Source organism: Cyprinodon tularosa, unplaced genomic scaffold, assembly GCF_016077235.1.
Source record: "Cyprinodon tularosa strain WSP-4 unplaced genomic scaffold, ASM1607723v1 ctg167, whole genome shotgun sequence".
NCBI classification, from domain to species: Eukaryota; Metazoa; Chordata; class Actinopteri; order Cyprinodontiformes; family Cyprinodontidae; genus Cyprinodon; species Cyprinodon tularosa.
The window spans coordinates 1,700,263-1,715,608 of NW_024038504.1; the positions used below are offsets into that span (position 1 = coordinate 1,700,263).

The following is a 15,346-nucleotide window of genomic DNA, read 5'->3' on the forward strand; positions in this document are numbered from 1 at the left end:
CTTCTTCGAAATGTTGGCTACATATTACGTGTTTTTTCTCTGGCCAGAAGTCCAATGGCAAATCCTCCCTCTTTAAGTTGGAAATTTTAATGACGAACCCATGGTGGATCAATGAATTGGAGAGGGAAAATAACAATTTTATTTTATTTTTTTCACTTTTACCCCATGTATTACAACATGCAACTGCCATGCATGTGGGCATTGTCAGTTTAACTACAGCTCTCGCAGATTTCAATTTGTGAAGTCCTCTGGAAATCCTGAATAATTGTTGTTGATTGCAGAAGTGTCTAGTAGTTCCCATTGATTGTTCTTGTAAAGTGGGGAGAATGGCGCTAGGCTTACTGCAGCGTGACATCACTGCCGGAAGATGTCAAGAGTGAGGCGTTACTATATTTGGGTAAAATTGGCCAGTCCCGGACTCAGTGATCATGACAAAAATGGTTGTTTTCATTTTTTTTTACTGTTTAAGATTATAAAAATGGTTTTAAAAGATTAAAAGAGATCTGATTAAAATAGGTCCTGACTAGACTCACTGACCACTAAAGTCGCAATACTTTCTAAAAACATAAATATCTGTTAGCAAACCTTGTCATTTGTCTTTATTTTTATTTGTGGTATTATCACCCCTGGTTTTCTCTTTTTTTTGTTAAATCCTAAAATGTTGCTGTGGAATATATTTAAAGAAAAGTGTCAAAGATTGGATGTTATTCGGCATTCTAAGAAAATGATTTTCTTATGAATAAATATGTGCAAATATAGATATAAATAATTTGTCTTAGTAAAGAAACTGATTCAACCATTAGTGGCACAATCAACTATTCCTGTAAAATAAATGCAACTAAAATAAAACCTTTAAAGATTTTTAAGATGAGGCAAGGCAAATCTTCAAAAATGGGAAATGCAAACGGACATTAGATTAAGGTGAAGGAGATGTGCGATGAAGACGTGATAAAGCTCACTGTTGGAGAACAGAATTCAATTTTTCTCACTTAGATTATGTCACTGAGAGAAAAGATTCAGATTTTAATGTTTTTCCTATTTTAGCAGGATAAAAAAAAAAGTCCCTACAAAAAAAGCTGTGGTCTCACCTCTGATGCAATGAAATAGATAAAATACGGAGCCAAGAATATAATCCGTTTTCATCTTTCTCTTCATTAAAAGATTGCGAAACGGTGCAGCAGGTCAGGAGATATATCCATGTGCTGAGCTTTACATCATTAACTTCATCCAATTTTTTTTGCAGAAGGGCAATATTTGGTTGTTAAAGGTACTTAACAGTGAAATCTCACTGAAAATTAGTCATAATATTTGCCTTTATTGTTTTCGATCAAAGCAACCAACCAGCCTGCAACAGACAACCAGAACTCAGCAACACAGCAGCAACAGCCCCTAAATTACATTTAGTCATCTGACAGGGCTCTAATGAAAGCAGAAACAGGGGAGCAGAGGCCTGAGTGCTGGTACTCACCCTGTGCGATTCATCCTCTTTGCAGTCCTTGATCTTCTCATCAAACAGCTGTTTGTGAACAAGAGATGAAAAGGTGGGAAAAGGGGAAAGATGAGATTAGAGCAAAGATGTTTTCAGTCAACTGGGTATTCAAAAGGATCACAGGGAGAATCTGCAGCCTGCAGATGATTTTAGATAACATGGTGACCGACACAGGACCAGCAAAGTGTTTTTATCAAGACTCAGATATCAGTAAAAACACCTATGGAGCTTGTGACATTATGCTGCTGTAGTGCTTTCTGCCTTGTCATCATGTTACCAAAAATCGGTGTTAAACTTCTGCTTTAAAAAGGAGATCTGGTTCAGCAGCAGAACAAACTAATTATAGTCTGCAGCCTTGCTTTGTTTATAAAACAATAAGATTCTCAACTTAACTAGGTCTGACTGGATCCAAAACTCTACCAAATGTTTTTACAGTGTGATATATGAACATTCCTGCCTAAAAATAAAACCGCTTGACTTGGATCCTACCTTTAACTGGTCGATTAGGATCTGTAGGTAGGCGTCAGCTTCAGCGAGCTTCTTGTCAAAGTCTTGCACACTGGGAACGAGTCCTGTCTCAGCCTCCTGCAGACAGGAAAAAACAAACAAAACAGACTATGAATACAGCCTCTTCCAGGCCTGTGGTGAAATCCCTGCTGGTTTTTGCATATTCAAAGTAAAGTGTGGCCAGGATCAATAACCAAGAGGTGTCCATTCATGAAATAATGGCTCAGGCTCTATCGTATCACAACCCAGTCAGGTTTTGTACACGGGTGCAGAAAACAGTAGAAACATCAACAGTTCGAGGGAATCTTCCAGCAACGTACTGTACTACGGGAAATACAATACCAGGAGTATTGTTTAAAGGCGAGCCAGCGTGGAAAACCAACATATGTGACAGCCCACATTTGTCAGGCTTCAACAAAACTGGAAACTAAGAGAGACTCAGCTGCAGAGGTGAGCCACAAAGGGTGCAAATGGGATGAGGTGCACTCCGATTTATTGTTTAATTAGTTTCTCTTAATAGCCGCTGGCCTCTATGTTTGCATGCACACAGAGACCATTTCATTACATAAGATCCATTAAAAGGCAATTCCTCAACTACCAGCAAAAAAATAGTTTCTAACTGTCCAAGCTCCCACCCAAGCAGTGGGGACAAGCAGGAGAAAGGTCTGATGAATCAAAGTACAAGGAAGATCTGCCTGAAAAAAGCAACAGAATCTTAACACCTTGATTAAGCACCAGAGATAACAATAACCTTTCTGCATCAGGAGATCCAGCAGATGACTAACACAGCATGTGTCAAAGCAGTTTCTGCTAAGCCTATAGCAGTCAGTCTGTTATAAAAAAAAAAAAAAAAAAAACAGGGAACAAACTATTCCACAGAAAATGGTGTCAAGAGTAAATGGGAATCGGCTAAATCTTAAATCCTCTTAGGAAATCAAGCTCTTATCAAACCGTTCTGAGAGCAGCCGTCATCGCCTTGGATTTGCTGCATTGCAGATTGCTGCCATCTCCTCGTCCTGCTCTCCTCGATTTCACAGGAATGTGAAGAAAAGCCATTAAAGCAAAGCAAAACATTAACATCTACCCAGACCCGAGAACGGCTTAACTTTAAACATGTTAGGTTTATAGAGAGCAAAGTCTGTTCTGCAGCCTGAAGCACGAGGTTAACAGGACAATCATCCTGAAGGGATCAAAGGTGCATTCTTTGCTTAGAGTGGCAACAAAAGAAAAAATCTAAACTTTCTGCTTGAGAACAAATAAACAATATGGTGATAAAAATAAGGGAAAATAATTCACAAATACCTACAGTAATCTATGGTGAACTTTAATTTTACAATGCAGGAGATTAATAAACAGTGGAAAAATTACCTCAGATGACGGAACAACCAGAGACAGAAGTAGACTGACCTAGTAAGACCATGCATGCAACTTACACGCAATACAGACAAATCTGTTGGCACTTGAAATAAACATCCTTTTGTTGAAGGGGGATAATCTCTCACTAAAATATCCATCTATATAGTTATATAAAAATCTTAAATCTCTGTTTATTTAATCTTTGGAAGAGAATACTCCAAACACCTGCAATGTAACAATATAGCTACCAGATGCTTTATTATATTAATCAATCAAAATCCCTTTAAAATAAAACTTAGAAAATTTTTTATAAGCTTAGCAGATTTTCTGTAGGTGAAGCAGCCTCTCGCTTTTGCAAAAGTAACTAAACAATTTTTTTTTAAACCTACGATCACAAATCTAACAGAGTTTCGATAAACTGTGTGTTTTGGTCAAACTAGATTCTCATTTCAATATTGAGCAATATTCCAGAGAGGGGATTGCGCTAAAACAAATGATAAATATGTAGAAAAACACCTCACTCCAATGATACTGCCACCTGTGGCCAAAGCACAGAATGGCAGCACTTATTTTCTCATAGCTCGTGCTATTTTTAACATTTTTCACCTTGCATGGAGTTGCCATTGGTGTCTTAGTTGAGCTGATTGTTTCTGTGTATGCAATAAATCCATCTTAAATACGACGCTTCAATTGTTCGCTAGATTGCACCGATTTAACATAGATGTGCTTCACGTCAAATCCACTAAACAGCGCAGGAACTTCTGACCTGAAGTACATTCAAGGAAATATATTCTACAGGCTGATAGATGCATCGGCGCTGAGGAGTCAGCTGTTCATCAAAAAATGTTTTGTTGATAAAGGGTCAAATAAAAAAAGCTATTGTAAAGGTATTTTTCAGTAAAAAAACTTACAAAATGTCTCCGTAGGTACAGCGGAGGATCAGCGTTTGGATTGGGTTATAGGGAAAGGGAATCTTTGAAAAACCTGGAGACTTGTAATTAAATTCTGAATTAGTTCATAATTACGCTGAAACTGGATTAATAGCAGGATAATTAAAAGTAGGATAACACAGAGCAAAACACAGCAGAAATGGTCCACAAAACAGTTTGTTAATGTGTTTGTTTGTTCAGGTCATTTCTTTGCATTTATAATGTAAACTACATGCTTTCTTCTACTCACTTTTCTGTAAATATGGAAACAACAACAGATAATGTGTTTGCTAATTTTCTTTCTTTCAAAAAGCCTAAAATTAGAAGTGAAAACATCCACATTTAATGAGTGGTTGACTTTAAAACTTAAGCTGTTTTTTCCCCCAATCTTTTTACACCTCAGAAAACATTTTAATGTTAAAGAGGCTCTTTGGACTCAAAAGGCTGCCGACCTCCATTACACACAAACACACGTGACCACAAACCTATGTAGGTCAGGAAGATCAACCCTCTGCACTTAAAACAACATAGAGTAGTAAACTGCCATTTCTCCCATCATTATGCAGTGAACTAAATCTCTTGTTTTGTCAACATGCATGATGGAAAGGAAGCTGTGCTTCACAGAGGGAGCCAATAAGTTCAGGAACAGAAAGTCAGCTGCAGGTGGCTGCTTTATAAACAGCCCCTCCACGGCCATGTCACCTCTTCACCGTTCCAGAAATATTCCCAGACGTCTAGACCCTCCGCTTCCACTCATTCCCACCATCCAGACTCATCATTGTCTAACAGAGGGAATCTTTCAAAGCAATCGTCCGTTATAACCACCCAGCCAATCAATTGTGGCTCTACAAAACAACGCTCCCCACAGAGCCCCCGACCCCACATATATATACATATCTTTTAAACTGTGTGACCTACTTTAAAATGTCGCTGCCCTGGCAGCAGTTGGCTGATGATCGACTTGTGTTGTTTTTGTTTGTGTGTGTTTTACTTACAGGGCCCCTCGCTCCAATGAACATGCTGCATCAAAGCTTGTGCATCTCCCAGGCCATTTAGCCTGACAAGTCTGTTTTCCCCTCCTCCTCTGCCTCCGTTATGAGTTTCTCTCCTCCTCACAGCGACAAACCATGAGCTCTAAAGAATTCAGCATTTTTTTATCCTCCTCCTCTCCGACACAGAAACAAAGGCTCCTTTTTGAGAGTGTGCAGCCAGACGGGACACGATATACTCTTCAGCAGCAGGTATCAGCTGACTGCTTGGTATGAAGCAGACGGAGCTGTGTTAATCCAGGACCCTCCCCTGGCAGGAAGGGCACACTTCCTCCCTTACAGGCAGAAGAAAAACCACAAGGCACACAAGCACTAAGGGAAACTATGATTGGCTCCAGCAGCACAGGCAGATGTGCTGTGGAGCGAGCAATCAGATCCCCGATTGGTTAGTTCTGGCCACATGATCATATGACAGCGACTCGCATAAATGCACATATGTGTGTGTGTGGTAAGCAAGCAGACACACGTAGCACACAGAAGAGATTTGCTATGAAGGGAGGAGGGAGACTAGCAGCCAGAGGAGGTAAGGCAGAGGGCAACGCCAAGGTTGATTATTATGAAGAAAAAAGAGGAGCTGGAAGGATGGTATGCACAGTGGGGGGTGGGGGGGCTGGGATGGTATAACTAAATGGAAAACAGCTAAGAGGGAGCTTAACAAAACAAATAAATAAAGGCAGTCATTGGGCCAAATATAAACCAGACTTTTGAAACAAAGGCACTCTGCCATAACGCTGTCCCTCATTATGACATGTTATAACCACCTGTTAACAGCCTCTTGGCTTCTGTCCAACTAAAGAAACTCAAATACTCCTCAGAAAATACAGACAAGAGAAAAATAAGAAAAAAATATAAGAACCATTTTTTGTTCACTTCGTTGTCTGGTAAAACCAAACCGATACTTTGGCACAAACTTAACAACAGTAAAGGCTCATATGACTAAAAGCCAGCATCCAGCCATTTTCTAGGCCTTCTGAAATCATCCATAGTCATATGGATAGGAGCATATTGTCTTTGGAACTACAGAGAATTCATCTGTTATGTAATATTAGCCATTTTCTGGTGCTGCTGCAGCATTGTATCACACACATTGATACATAATAAACATGAATCAATGACATAGCCACTTATGAAAAAGACTGAAAAAAATATGAGACCTCTTTCTGCTAAAACCAAAAAAACATTTGCATGACCCATGGCCTCTTCACAGTGTAAGAAGGGCAATCTCAGATTATTTGTGGTACACTATGCAAAGCTAAATTAATCATTCTTGGTATGATGCTCAGTTTGATTTTTGCACATATTAAGGTCACTGTTTAGTACCAAATTGCTACGATGAACGACAATAAGCACAGCTGTGATTTGTCAATTTATGTATGATAGGCAAAAATGATCGTGCTCTGCCTCACATCACTGCTCTCAGATTTGAATAAGTAGGCATGTTTATGGGGCGGGCATGAGCCAGCCATGGTAGAGGCTTCCTTGTAATGTCCTCCCTACATAGATGAGTCTTAGACTCCATTTTTTCCAGGACTGAGAGGGGCTGCTGCCCAGAGAGTAGAATTCATGAAGATTACTCAGACCTAGACCGATCAAGCAATATACGACTTTGCTGGTGAAGATTCTCACTCATCTAGGTCATAGTCATTCCAAAATAAGTTAAAAAACAAGCCACTGGACTTTGCTTCCAAGTTTAAAGACGTTTTCGCTTCCCATCCAGGAAGCTTTCTCAATTCAAAATGTCTGGATTCACGTTGGGTTCCAACCTTTATAACATAGCCCAAAAAGCCTTGTTGTGGGTTTGAACACATGCAAATTGAACTGGAAGAACAAGTCCACTCCTTATTAGTGGGGAATCATTGAGGTCTTTGTTAACCTGCAATACCCCATTTTGGCCTATGCCTCTGAAAAGGGTATAGGCCCTGGCTGCCGTTAGCCTCAGAGGTACGCTGGTTGCTGCGATCCTCTCATCTTCGGAAATTGTTTTTTTTTTTTTTATTACGCATTAAATCGGTAAATTAACCATATAGTGATGCTTTAAAGTATAATATTCTCGCCTCAAATGATTTTAAAACGTACGTTTATTGAAAAACAGCAACAGAAAAGAAAACTTTTAATTTTCAATGCCGTGCTCCATTTAAAGCTGCTGCTGCCGCTGTGCATGCTGTGCATGCTTCCTTGTTGTGCTTTCTCCAGCGTCACGCAGCTTTGTCATCAGACACTCAAAACTCCACCTGCTTTACATCCAGAAATTCAAAACACATCTCTGTGTTGTGATTGACTCACCAGTTCTAGGGTCTGCGGCATTGATCGAGGCTAGACCAAACTTGAAGGCAAAAATGATTTTGGTCACTGGCGGGATGGGGCTAGTTTACTAGGCTAGGGTCATCTTATAATCGGGGTCTAACCAATTATACAGGCTAACAGTTGTCTGGGGTCGCTACACAAACACAAAAGCAGAGGGCGCCAGTTTTTTTGTAAAGCCAGTGACTTCGCTGTGGCTGGGGTCATCTTTCTATCACAACACACAAGAAGTGACGAGATTGCAGACATCTGAGATGGACTTATGACGCCAATTTTTGAGTAATAGTGGTCAAAGAAGCGGAGGCATCAAACAACTGTCAGGCGGCAAAGAAATACGGAGTTACAGAGAGAGATGTTAAAAGATTGCATGTTCAAAAAGACAGGAAAAATGCAAATGGTAAAATAAAAGCTTATCAAAAAATTGCAGAACTGTAGGGTGGGAGTAGGAGTGACAGCGAGTGCAGCGAGGCAGAGGACGTCTGAGAGGAAAAGCCTCATACAGATTTATTTTTTATTTTTTTACTTTTTATTGTTTAATTGCAAAAATCTTTCAATGGAATATTATTTAAATAAAATTCTTAGCACTACAATATAAAATAGTTTCTTTACACCAAAAAATTGGGCTTATTTTTTTCCTTTTGGTCCTGGTCATCTTATAATTATGGTTGTCCTATATTAAGATCAGTATGTTACTTAACTAGCTATGGTACTGCACTGATAAAAACATTTCATGCATTTCATGCTTCCTTTTCTGCTTGTTTTAGTCACATGTTACCCACAGGGGTTGGTACTTGATTTGTTGTCTAATAATCTTTTCCATGACTGTAATGAGGTTTAAGATCAGTCATCATAAATTTGACTGGACCATATCAATCAGCAGAGGGTAGAGACAGCTTGGATATTGGATATAAGAGTCTACTAAGTACTGGATGCACTCCTACGTACAACTTGTACTGTTACAACAAATTAGACTTAATAGCTCTTATAACTGATACAATTAAAAGATATTTGAGGAAAGCCAGCCAAACATGGACAACCATACCTAATCGCCATGACACCAATGGGTGGGTCATTGTTGAAGAAGGTGGGCTTAGAGGAGCCCCTAGATGGGACAAATTTTTCTCCCTTTCAGAAAATGCATTGACTGACATGCACTGTTCTGGTTTATTGTCACAGAAAGAAAGATGCCTTCATTTATGATGTGAAGTTTGAGCCATAAGATTCTTATCTTTGCAACAACAGTTTTTACTTTAAATTGTGCTATTACAGGGGTTGACGTTAAGGATTTTTACCACTTGCCCGACTTTCACATTTCATTTGCCCAGAAACAATTTTTACTTGCCCAGTATAATGTTTGATAAATATAGTCCCTAATATTCATTTGTGTATATATATCAATGAAACATGTTTATTTTTTAAATGTTTTTTGTAATTCAGTATTTTTTAAGTTTACAGGTTCCTGGTGTGTATATGCAAGCGTCAGATAATGAACTCAAGCCTCTATTACCGTGTTAACATGCTTTTTAATCCTTCCTGCACATTCTTTTCAAACTAAACTTTGCTTTAAACTGTTTTGTGCTTGGAAAAATATCAATTGTAATGTTAAAAATCTAAAAAAAAACCCTGACAGGTTAAAAACTTAAGATAAATCACAAGACAGAAGTCAATGTCACAAATGAATAACTTATTTTAGAGTCAAAATATTTTTATACAAGATAATACTATTAATATAATGTGACTTTTCTAGAGAATCATTATACATAGTTATTTTATACAGGGTTTCCACAGTCTTACATAACTTCAAAATTCCCTGACCTTTAACTGACTCAGGATTAGTTTTCCCTGACAAAATAAATGCAGCCGTTTGTCGTTTTGGTAACTACATCAAAACTACCGCCAGGTGGACAAAAATCACGCCATCTGGCGGAAAATCACGCGGCTGTTTCAAATTAAGCGAGAATGTGTCAAAACAAAAAAATATGGCACTGGCAACGCTTCTGGGTCGTTTTCATCTAATGTCGGTGATTTTAGAGTAATTTTCAGTGATAAATATTTTTTTTTTTGCGATTTGTACTCTCCCAACAATAAAAACTACTTGCCCCAGGAGATCGGGTGATGGTTAACATCGAGCCCTGTATTATTTAAAATCAAAGATTTAATTCGTGACTTCCCCCCATTTCTGTCTACCTCTCCAATTTTGATAGCATTATATGACGTGGCCTAATCACATTGCTTTTCCCACTGATTGTGCAAAAACGAAAACATGTCAGCCTGTTATGCAGTACTGCAGTATTCAAAGAAGATCCTAATGTGTAAAAGCCAAAGCTTTCAAAAAGCTGCTTCTGGGTCAATTTATAAGGAAAAGTTTTAGTGTTTTCCATTAAGGCTTTCTGTTCAGCTGAGGTTCCTTTCAAGCACTATAAGGCTTAGATTCTGCACTAAATATATATCTTTTTCTCAAACAACATTTAATTTCAAAGAAAAAGACTGTACAGTTATAAAGTATGCCTTCATACATTCAGTAAGAGAGAAAGTTTAAAGTTGCTAAATGTGTTCCCAGCAGCTTGAAAGCTCCGTTCTGCCACTTTAATCTGTGCAGATTGTGTGATGAACAGGTCGAGCATGAGCTTTCAGTTCCAATGGTTCAGAGTTAAAATGTCAAGAAATGAGAAACAGTCTCGCAAACAGCTCTTTCCAGCAAATGCAGAAGTTCTGATACGTAACAACGCTCACAGTTCAGTGGAAGAGACTCTGCTACAACAGGATCCTGCTCTGACAGGCAAATATTATCAACTGCGTGGTGTGGGAAAACAGGTTAATCCTCAAAGCGACACATGTAACGGTAGCTGTTGAGCCTTGAAAACAAAGATCAAAGAATTACGGAATAAAAACCGAGTCGTTCAGCTCATGTGCTTTGAGTAAATATGTGCATAGATCACTAGTCATCCATTCAAATTCAGCACAAGTGATGCAGGATGACAAAGCCTTGCAGAAGTATTTCTACACATTATGTGGTAGCAGAACTTTGCTCTATTACAACCATAAAAATGCTTAGAAACCGAAAACCTAATGTTGGGTCTGATTTGAACAGAGAGCGATAGTTGATGTTCCCCTTACGCGAGTTCTGGCAACCTGGACTTTCATTCAACAATGTACTCATTTTAAAAACTGCTCTGATTTGTGAAAAAAAAAACAAAAAATACAGCTGTCGGGCTATTCAATTTTATTTATTTTTTTCATGAGACCTAAGAATACTTTTTTTTTTTTTACTCTGTTGCTTCAAATGAATACAAAAAAATTAACAAATCTGTATCTCGAACTTTTGTAAAAATGAATACCTCATCTCCACCATTGGCTCTGGGTTCCATCTCTAACATACTAGTATACAAGCTTGTTTAGTCTGAAGAAAAACTAACCGCTCTGACAGGCAAACAAACAAGGATCCCCACAGTAAAATTGTTCTTGCTTGTTAACATGAATTCAAACGAATACAAACAAAGTGGTTTGCCACATACCCGGAGCTGGAGGGTGTGACGGAGGATAGTCCCCTCTAAGGCGTGGATCCACTTCTCACGTTCATCCGCATCTCGAGCTGAAAGCACAAGTGCAGAAACACATTTAGTGAGTAACATCTTCCTCAAAGACATGACCAAAGGCTGTTTGAGACAGACACTAATGACACCAGGACACGGCAGAGAGATGGTATAGAAACTGAGGACAGGGTTGGAAACTTTAGAAATATGTAAAATATTTTTTGGGAAAAAATAAATTACCGTATATGCTGCATTCAAAAAAGTAGATTTGTATTTACTAGCTCCCAAAAGTGATAAAAAGGACAGTCCAAGTAACGGTATTGGGTATAATTATGACTGAACAAAGCATTCAAATTCTAAAATCAACTGGACTTTCTTCTCTTTTTCCGTACAACATTCAGAGAGCTTTAGCTCAACACATTTACTTAATCCTGTTAGCAGAATTTGCTAATTAGGGTGATCAAGGCTTATAGTCCATGAAAGACAAAGCTGTAGTGTCTTATAAAAACACAATATTTAAAAAAGCTACTAAAAAAAGTTATTAAATATTGAAATATTAATCTCCTAATCAGCGGGTGGTCCACTTCACAAAATCCAAAAAGATGGTAAACCTCATATAGTCAAAGAGAAGAAGACTTTGCAGAATGCATTTTATATATTCACATTTTTAAAGAAAGTAGAGCCCATAAAAACTATGGATCCCTTCCTAAAATTGTATTCAATAAAATATTTTGATGATACTGGAACTGATCAAGATGCCTCTTGAAAATACTTTACTCTGGTAAGACAAGTAAAAAATAGTCTTGACAAGGTAGAATTGTAATTTTCATGTTTTTTCCCCCTCCTACACATCTATTATTACACTGAGAACAGGCTGTTAAACATAGAGGTTAAACAGGGTTTTTATTAACGCTCTATGACATACAGGACTCACAGGAAACCCTTCCTGGCTGCTTTATGGTGTTTATTTTATCCATCTTTATAGATGTTGTGGTCCTTCAGACATTCAGAGGTTTTACAGCATACAGAGCTGCTCTCAACAGGCGGAAGGTTGTCCTATATAATAAAACCTCAACTTAAAAAGCTGTAGCTTGCCCTTATAATGCATACCAAACTGTATATGGGATCATTTTCCACTTAACTGATAGCAAAACTACAGCAGATAAATGACTGTGCATGCATGGAAGCTGAGCCATGCTACAGCTGAAAAGCTTTTAAAGACATTAAAAAGGCAGCTGAAGCTCACTCCAATCCACTCAGACACTGCCTCAGTGGCCTCTCAGTTTCCCCGCTTTAACAAACAGACTCGACAAAGAAGCAGATTAGGACAGCTAATGCTGTTTAGCTGCTATTCATGTCAGAGACGAGACAGTGGCACTGCCATTCAAGAAACATAAAGACCCCGGGTGCAGGAAGCGTTTGAGTCTGTTTTACATCCACTCTACAAATGATTCTCACAGGTAGGTGTTTGCACTGATGCACTAAGTAGATAAATGCACACACCTACATGGTTGCTGTCGCCACTAACAACAGCTGCATGGGAAGAGACCCCTTTGACCTGCAGAGTAACTTATTGAAACAGATAATAGGTCATTAAAATGTTACTTAAAGACAAGCCCATGATTTATAACTGACCAAATTAGGCAGTAAACTGGTGAATGTAAGCAAAAACATGATGGCAGAAAAAGTACAATCATTAAGTCAAGAAAAAAAATGTGTTTTCATTCTTTTCATGTATTAAAAGGTTTCCTTAAACTTAATAAGCTGGAGTTATGACCTATAACAGAGAACTAGCCACTAGCAGGGAAGAAAAGAGTCACCAAGATCAATGTTTTTTGTCTCAGCAACATCTAAGAGCTTTAAATTGAGGCTTTAAATCTGTAAGAATGTAAGGCCGTTCAAAGGCCCAGCTACACAGCAGGACCATAACAGAGAACTGTGTGCAGAGCAAACCCAATTACTCTGGGCTCTGATAAAGAAAAGGACAGCCAGACTTATTCAAGAACCAAGAGAAAGTTGACAGTGCAACAAGAAGAGAAGCTTCCGTTCTTTAAAACACAGAATGCAAAATACTGCAGAAGAGGCCGAAAATAGTCTACAAGACCAGAATGCAGCTGCTAAATCAGGCACCGATTCTCTGTATTTAGCTCTGCTTCAACGTGTCTACTGACAGCAGATCCCATTTCAATAACAGCATGAGGAATTGATACTGCAGAAGTCTGAGAAAAGGCCTACCAGTTAGTGTCATTCATCACATAATGCAATTCCGGTCACCAAAACAGAATGACTAATTTACATTGGTAAAAATGACGGGTAGAGAATTACAACACAGATCAGACAGTCTTAATAAAACCAGAGTAAAGACTGTTTTTATCATATGAACAAACTTCTTCATTCTCTGACAAACAGTATGTAGAATATATTTTCATATTCGTTGCTTAATACAAAGATTTAAAAAAATCTTACAGCCACAGCTGCCACCATATCTATTATTGTAGCATACTTTTCCACTGGATTAACCAGTGTAAAAAGTTTCCACAGTAGAAAAAAAAAAGACTCCCCATCAGGGATGTAGGACCTTACCTTTTACAGGAGCTCATGGTTAAAGTAAAGAGTTTTAAACATTTCATGTTGGTTGAATTTTTTTCCATCATCAAAATCTAGTCATGATAGTTAATAAAAAAAATAAAGCAGCCTCAAATCCTGTGGATCATTAACTGCCCTACTGTTGCAGCTTTGTATGCAGTTTAGATTCAGACTCTTTAACAAATATCTGTGAATGCTTAAAACTTCCTTTGACCTGGGTGTGATTATCATAGTTTCACAGTGCAAACTCACCGGTTTACCCTCTGTAGCTTAAGCTACACACAGCAGAATAACAGCAACACAGAGGTAGTGGCGTTTTTCAGATTGATAACGAGGAGGGGGAGAGGCAAAAGACAGAAATAAATGTTCATATTTATACTCAATCTCTGCTAGCTGAGCCTATATTTTTTCCATTACACACCAGATCACTGTGCAGATTTCTGCACTTGAAATATAGCAGGGGAATTTCTGAAGTGAAAACAAAAGGGGAAGAACATCTGAGCATTTATTACTTTACAACACTTATCCAATCTTGACCGATCATGCAACTGTTATTGAGCATGCTGCAAGAAACTGTTTCTGCCCAGAACAAGGAGTGAGAACCCCTCAGAGCGGGGCTGCGAGAAAAATAAAAAACTGGTTGTAAGCGTGAGATAAAAATCACAAATCCTTCTGTATGTAGCAGCATTTACTCACTGTTCAAAAATGAAAGCTTCCAATTCAGTGTTAGAGGGCTCTTGACGTTATTTTTGCACTCAGAAAGTCTACTTTCATCTGAATCAGAATCAACCTTAAAGGCCAAGATTGTGAACACCAACAAGGAATTTGACCTTGGTTTGCCATTGCTTACTTCATAAAGAGCAGTTTAAACAGCATACAGAGCATGTAGAGAGAGCTCCTAAAGGGATAAAAAAGAATAATAATAAAGATAATGGCAACATGTCCATGTGCAACCCTTTTAAATAATTGTGACACTGGCAGTGATGTGGTCATGTGTCAGACAGTTTGGGGAAATGAAATAGTCTGATTTATGTCATTAGTGCTCTGTAAAGCCATCCGGAAGAAAAATGTTCTAACCAGCATGTAGAGAGTGAGCAAAGATGTTAGATTGTCTTATTTTCAGTTGTATTTGAGTTAAGTTATTTATATAGAGACAATATATAACATGTCATCTGAAGGCACTTTGCTGAGAAAATTAAACCAGATCGTTCAGACTATTAAGAGTTAAAAACCAGCTGATTGCATCACGTTATTGACTTTGACACAGTTCTCCTAAATGAGAATGCAGCAAAAGTAGATTTTTTTCCTGCATTGTGTCTTTAACTCTACTTGAATCCCTCTACCAAGCATGCATGCAGTGAGAGTGGAGAAGAAAAACTCCTGTTCACAAGACAGAAGCAGACATACACAAAGAACACGGAAGCAATGATTCATCAATATTTTCTATGTTAGAAAATGTAACTGTATGGTTACATGGTAAAAGCTGAGCCCATGGCCATATTAAGAGAGAAACAAGACAAAGCACTGTAAAAACAGGCCCAACTCTAACATTGAAGGTGTTGATAACAGCAGCTCAGCTAATAGACCAGATTATGG

General features: G+C 38.3%; 1 protein-coding gene across 4 annotated transcripts in view; it reads right to left on the reverse strand.

The window, feature by feature from the left end:
* osbpl9 (oxysterol binding protein-like 9) overlaps positions 1–15,346 on the reverse strand; it is a 49,909-nt gene that overhangs the window by 19,875 nt on the left and 14,688 nt on the right. For 2 of the 4 annotated variants that reach the window (XM_038281108.1, XM_038281107.1), the window contains exons 4-6: positions 11,147–11,223; positions 1,979–2,074; positions 1,469–1,516 (exon numbers count right to left, since the gene is read on the reverse strand). In XM_038281108.1, the coding sequence (XP_038137036.1) occupies positions 1,469–1,516; positions 1,979–2,074; positions 11,147–11,223 (221 nt within the window). Of the gene's footprint in view, positions 1–1,468; positions 1,517–1,978; positions 2,075–2,947; positions 3,115–5,276; positions 5,602–11,146; positions 11,224–15,346 lie in introns of those variants that run through there. The other 2 variants (XM_038281110.1, XM_038281109.1) reach the window with 2 other exon arrangements.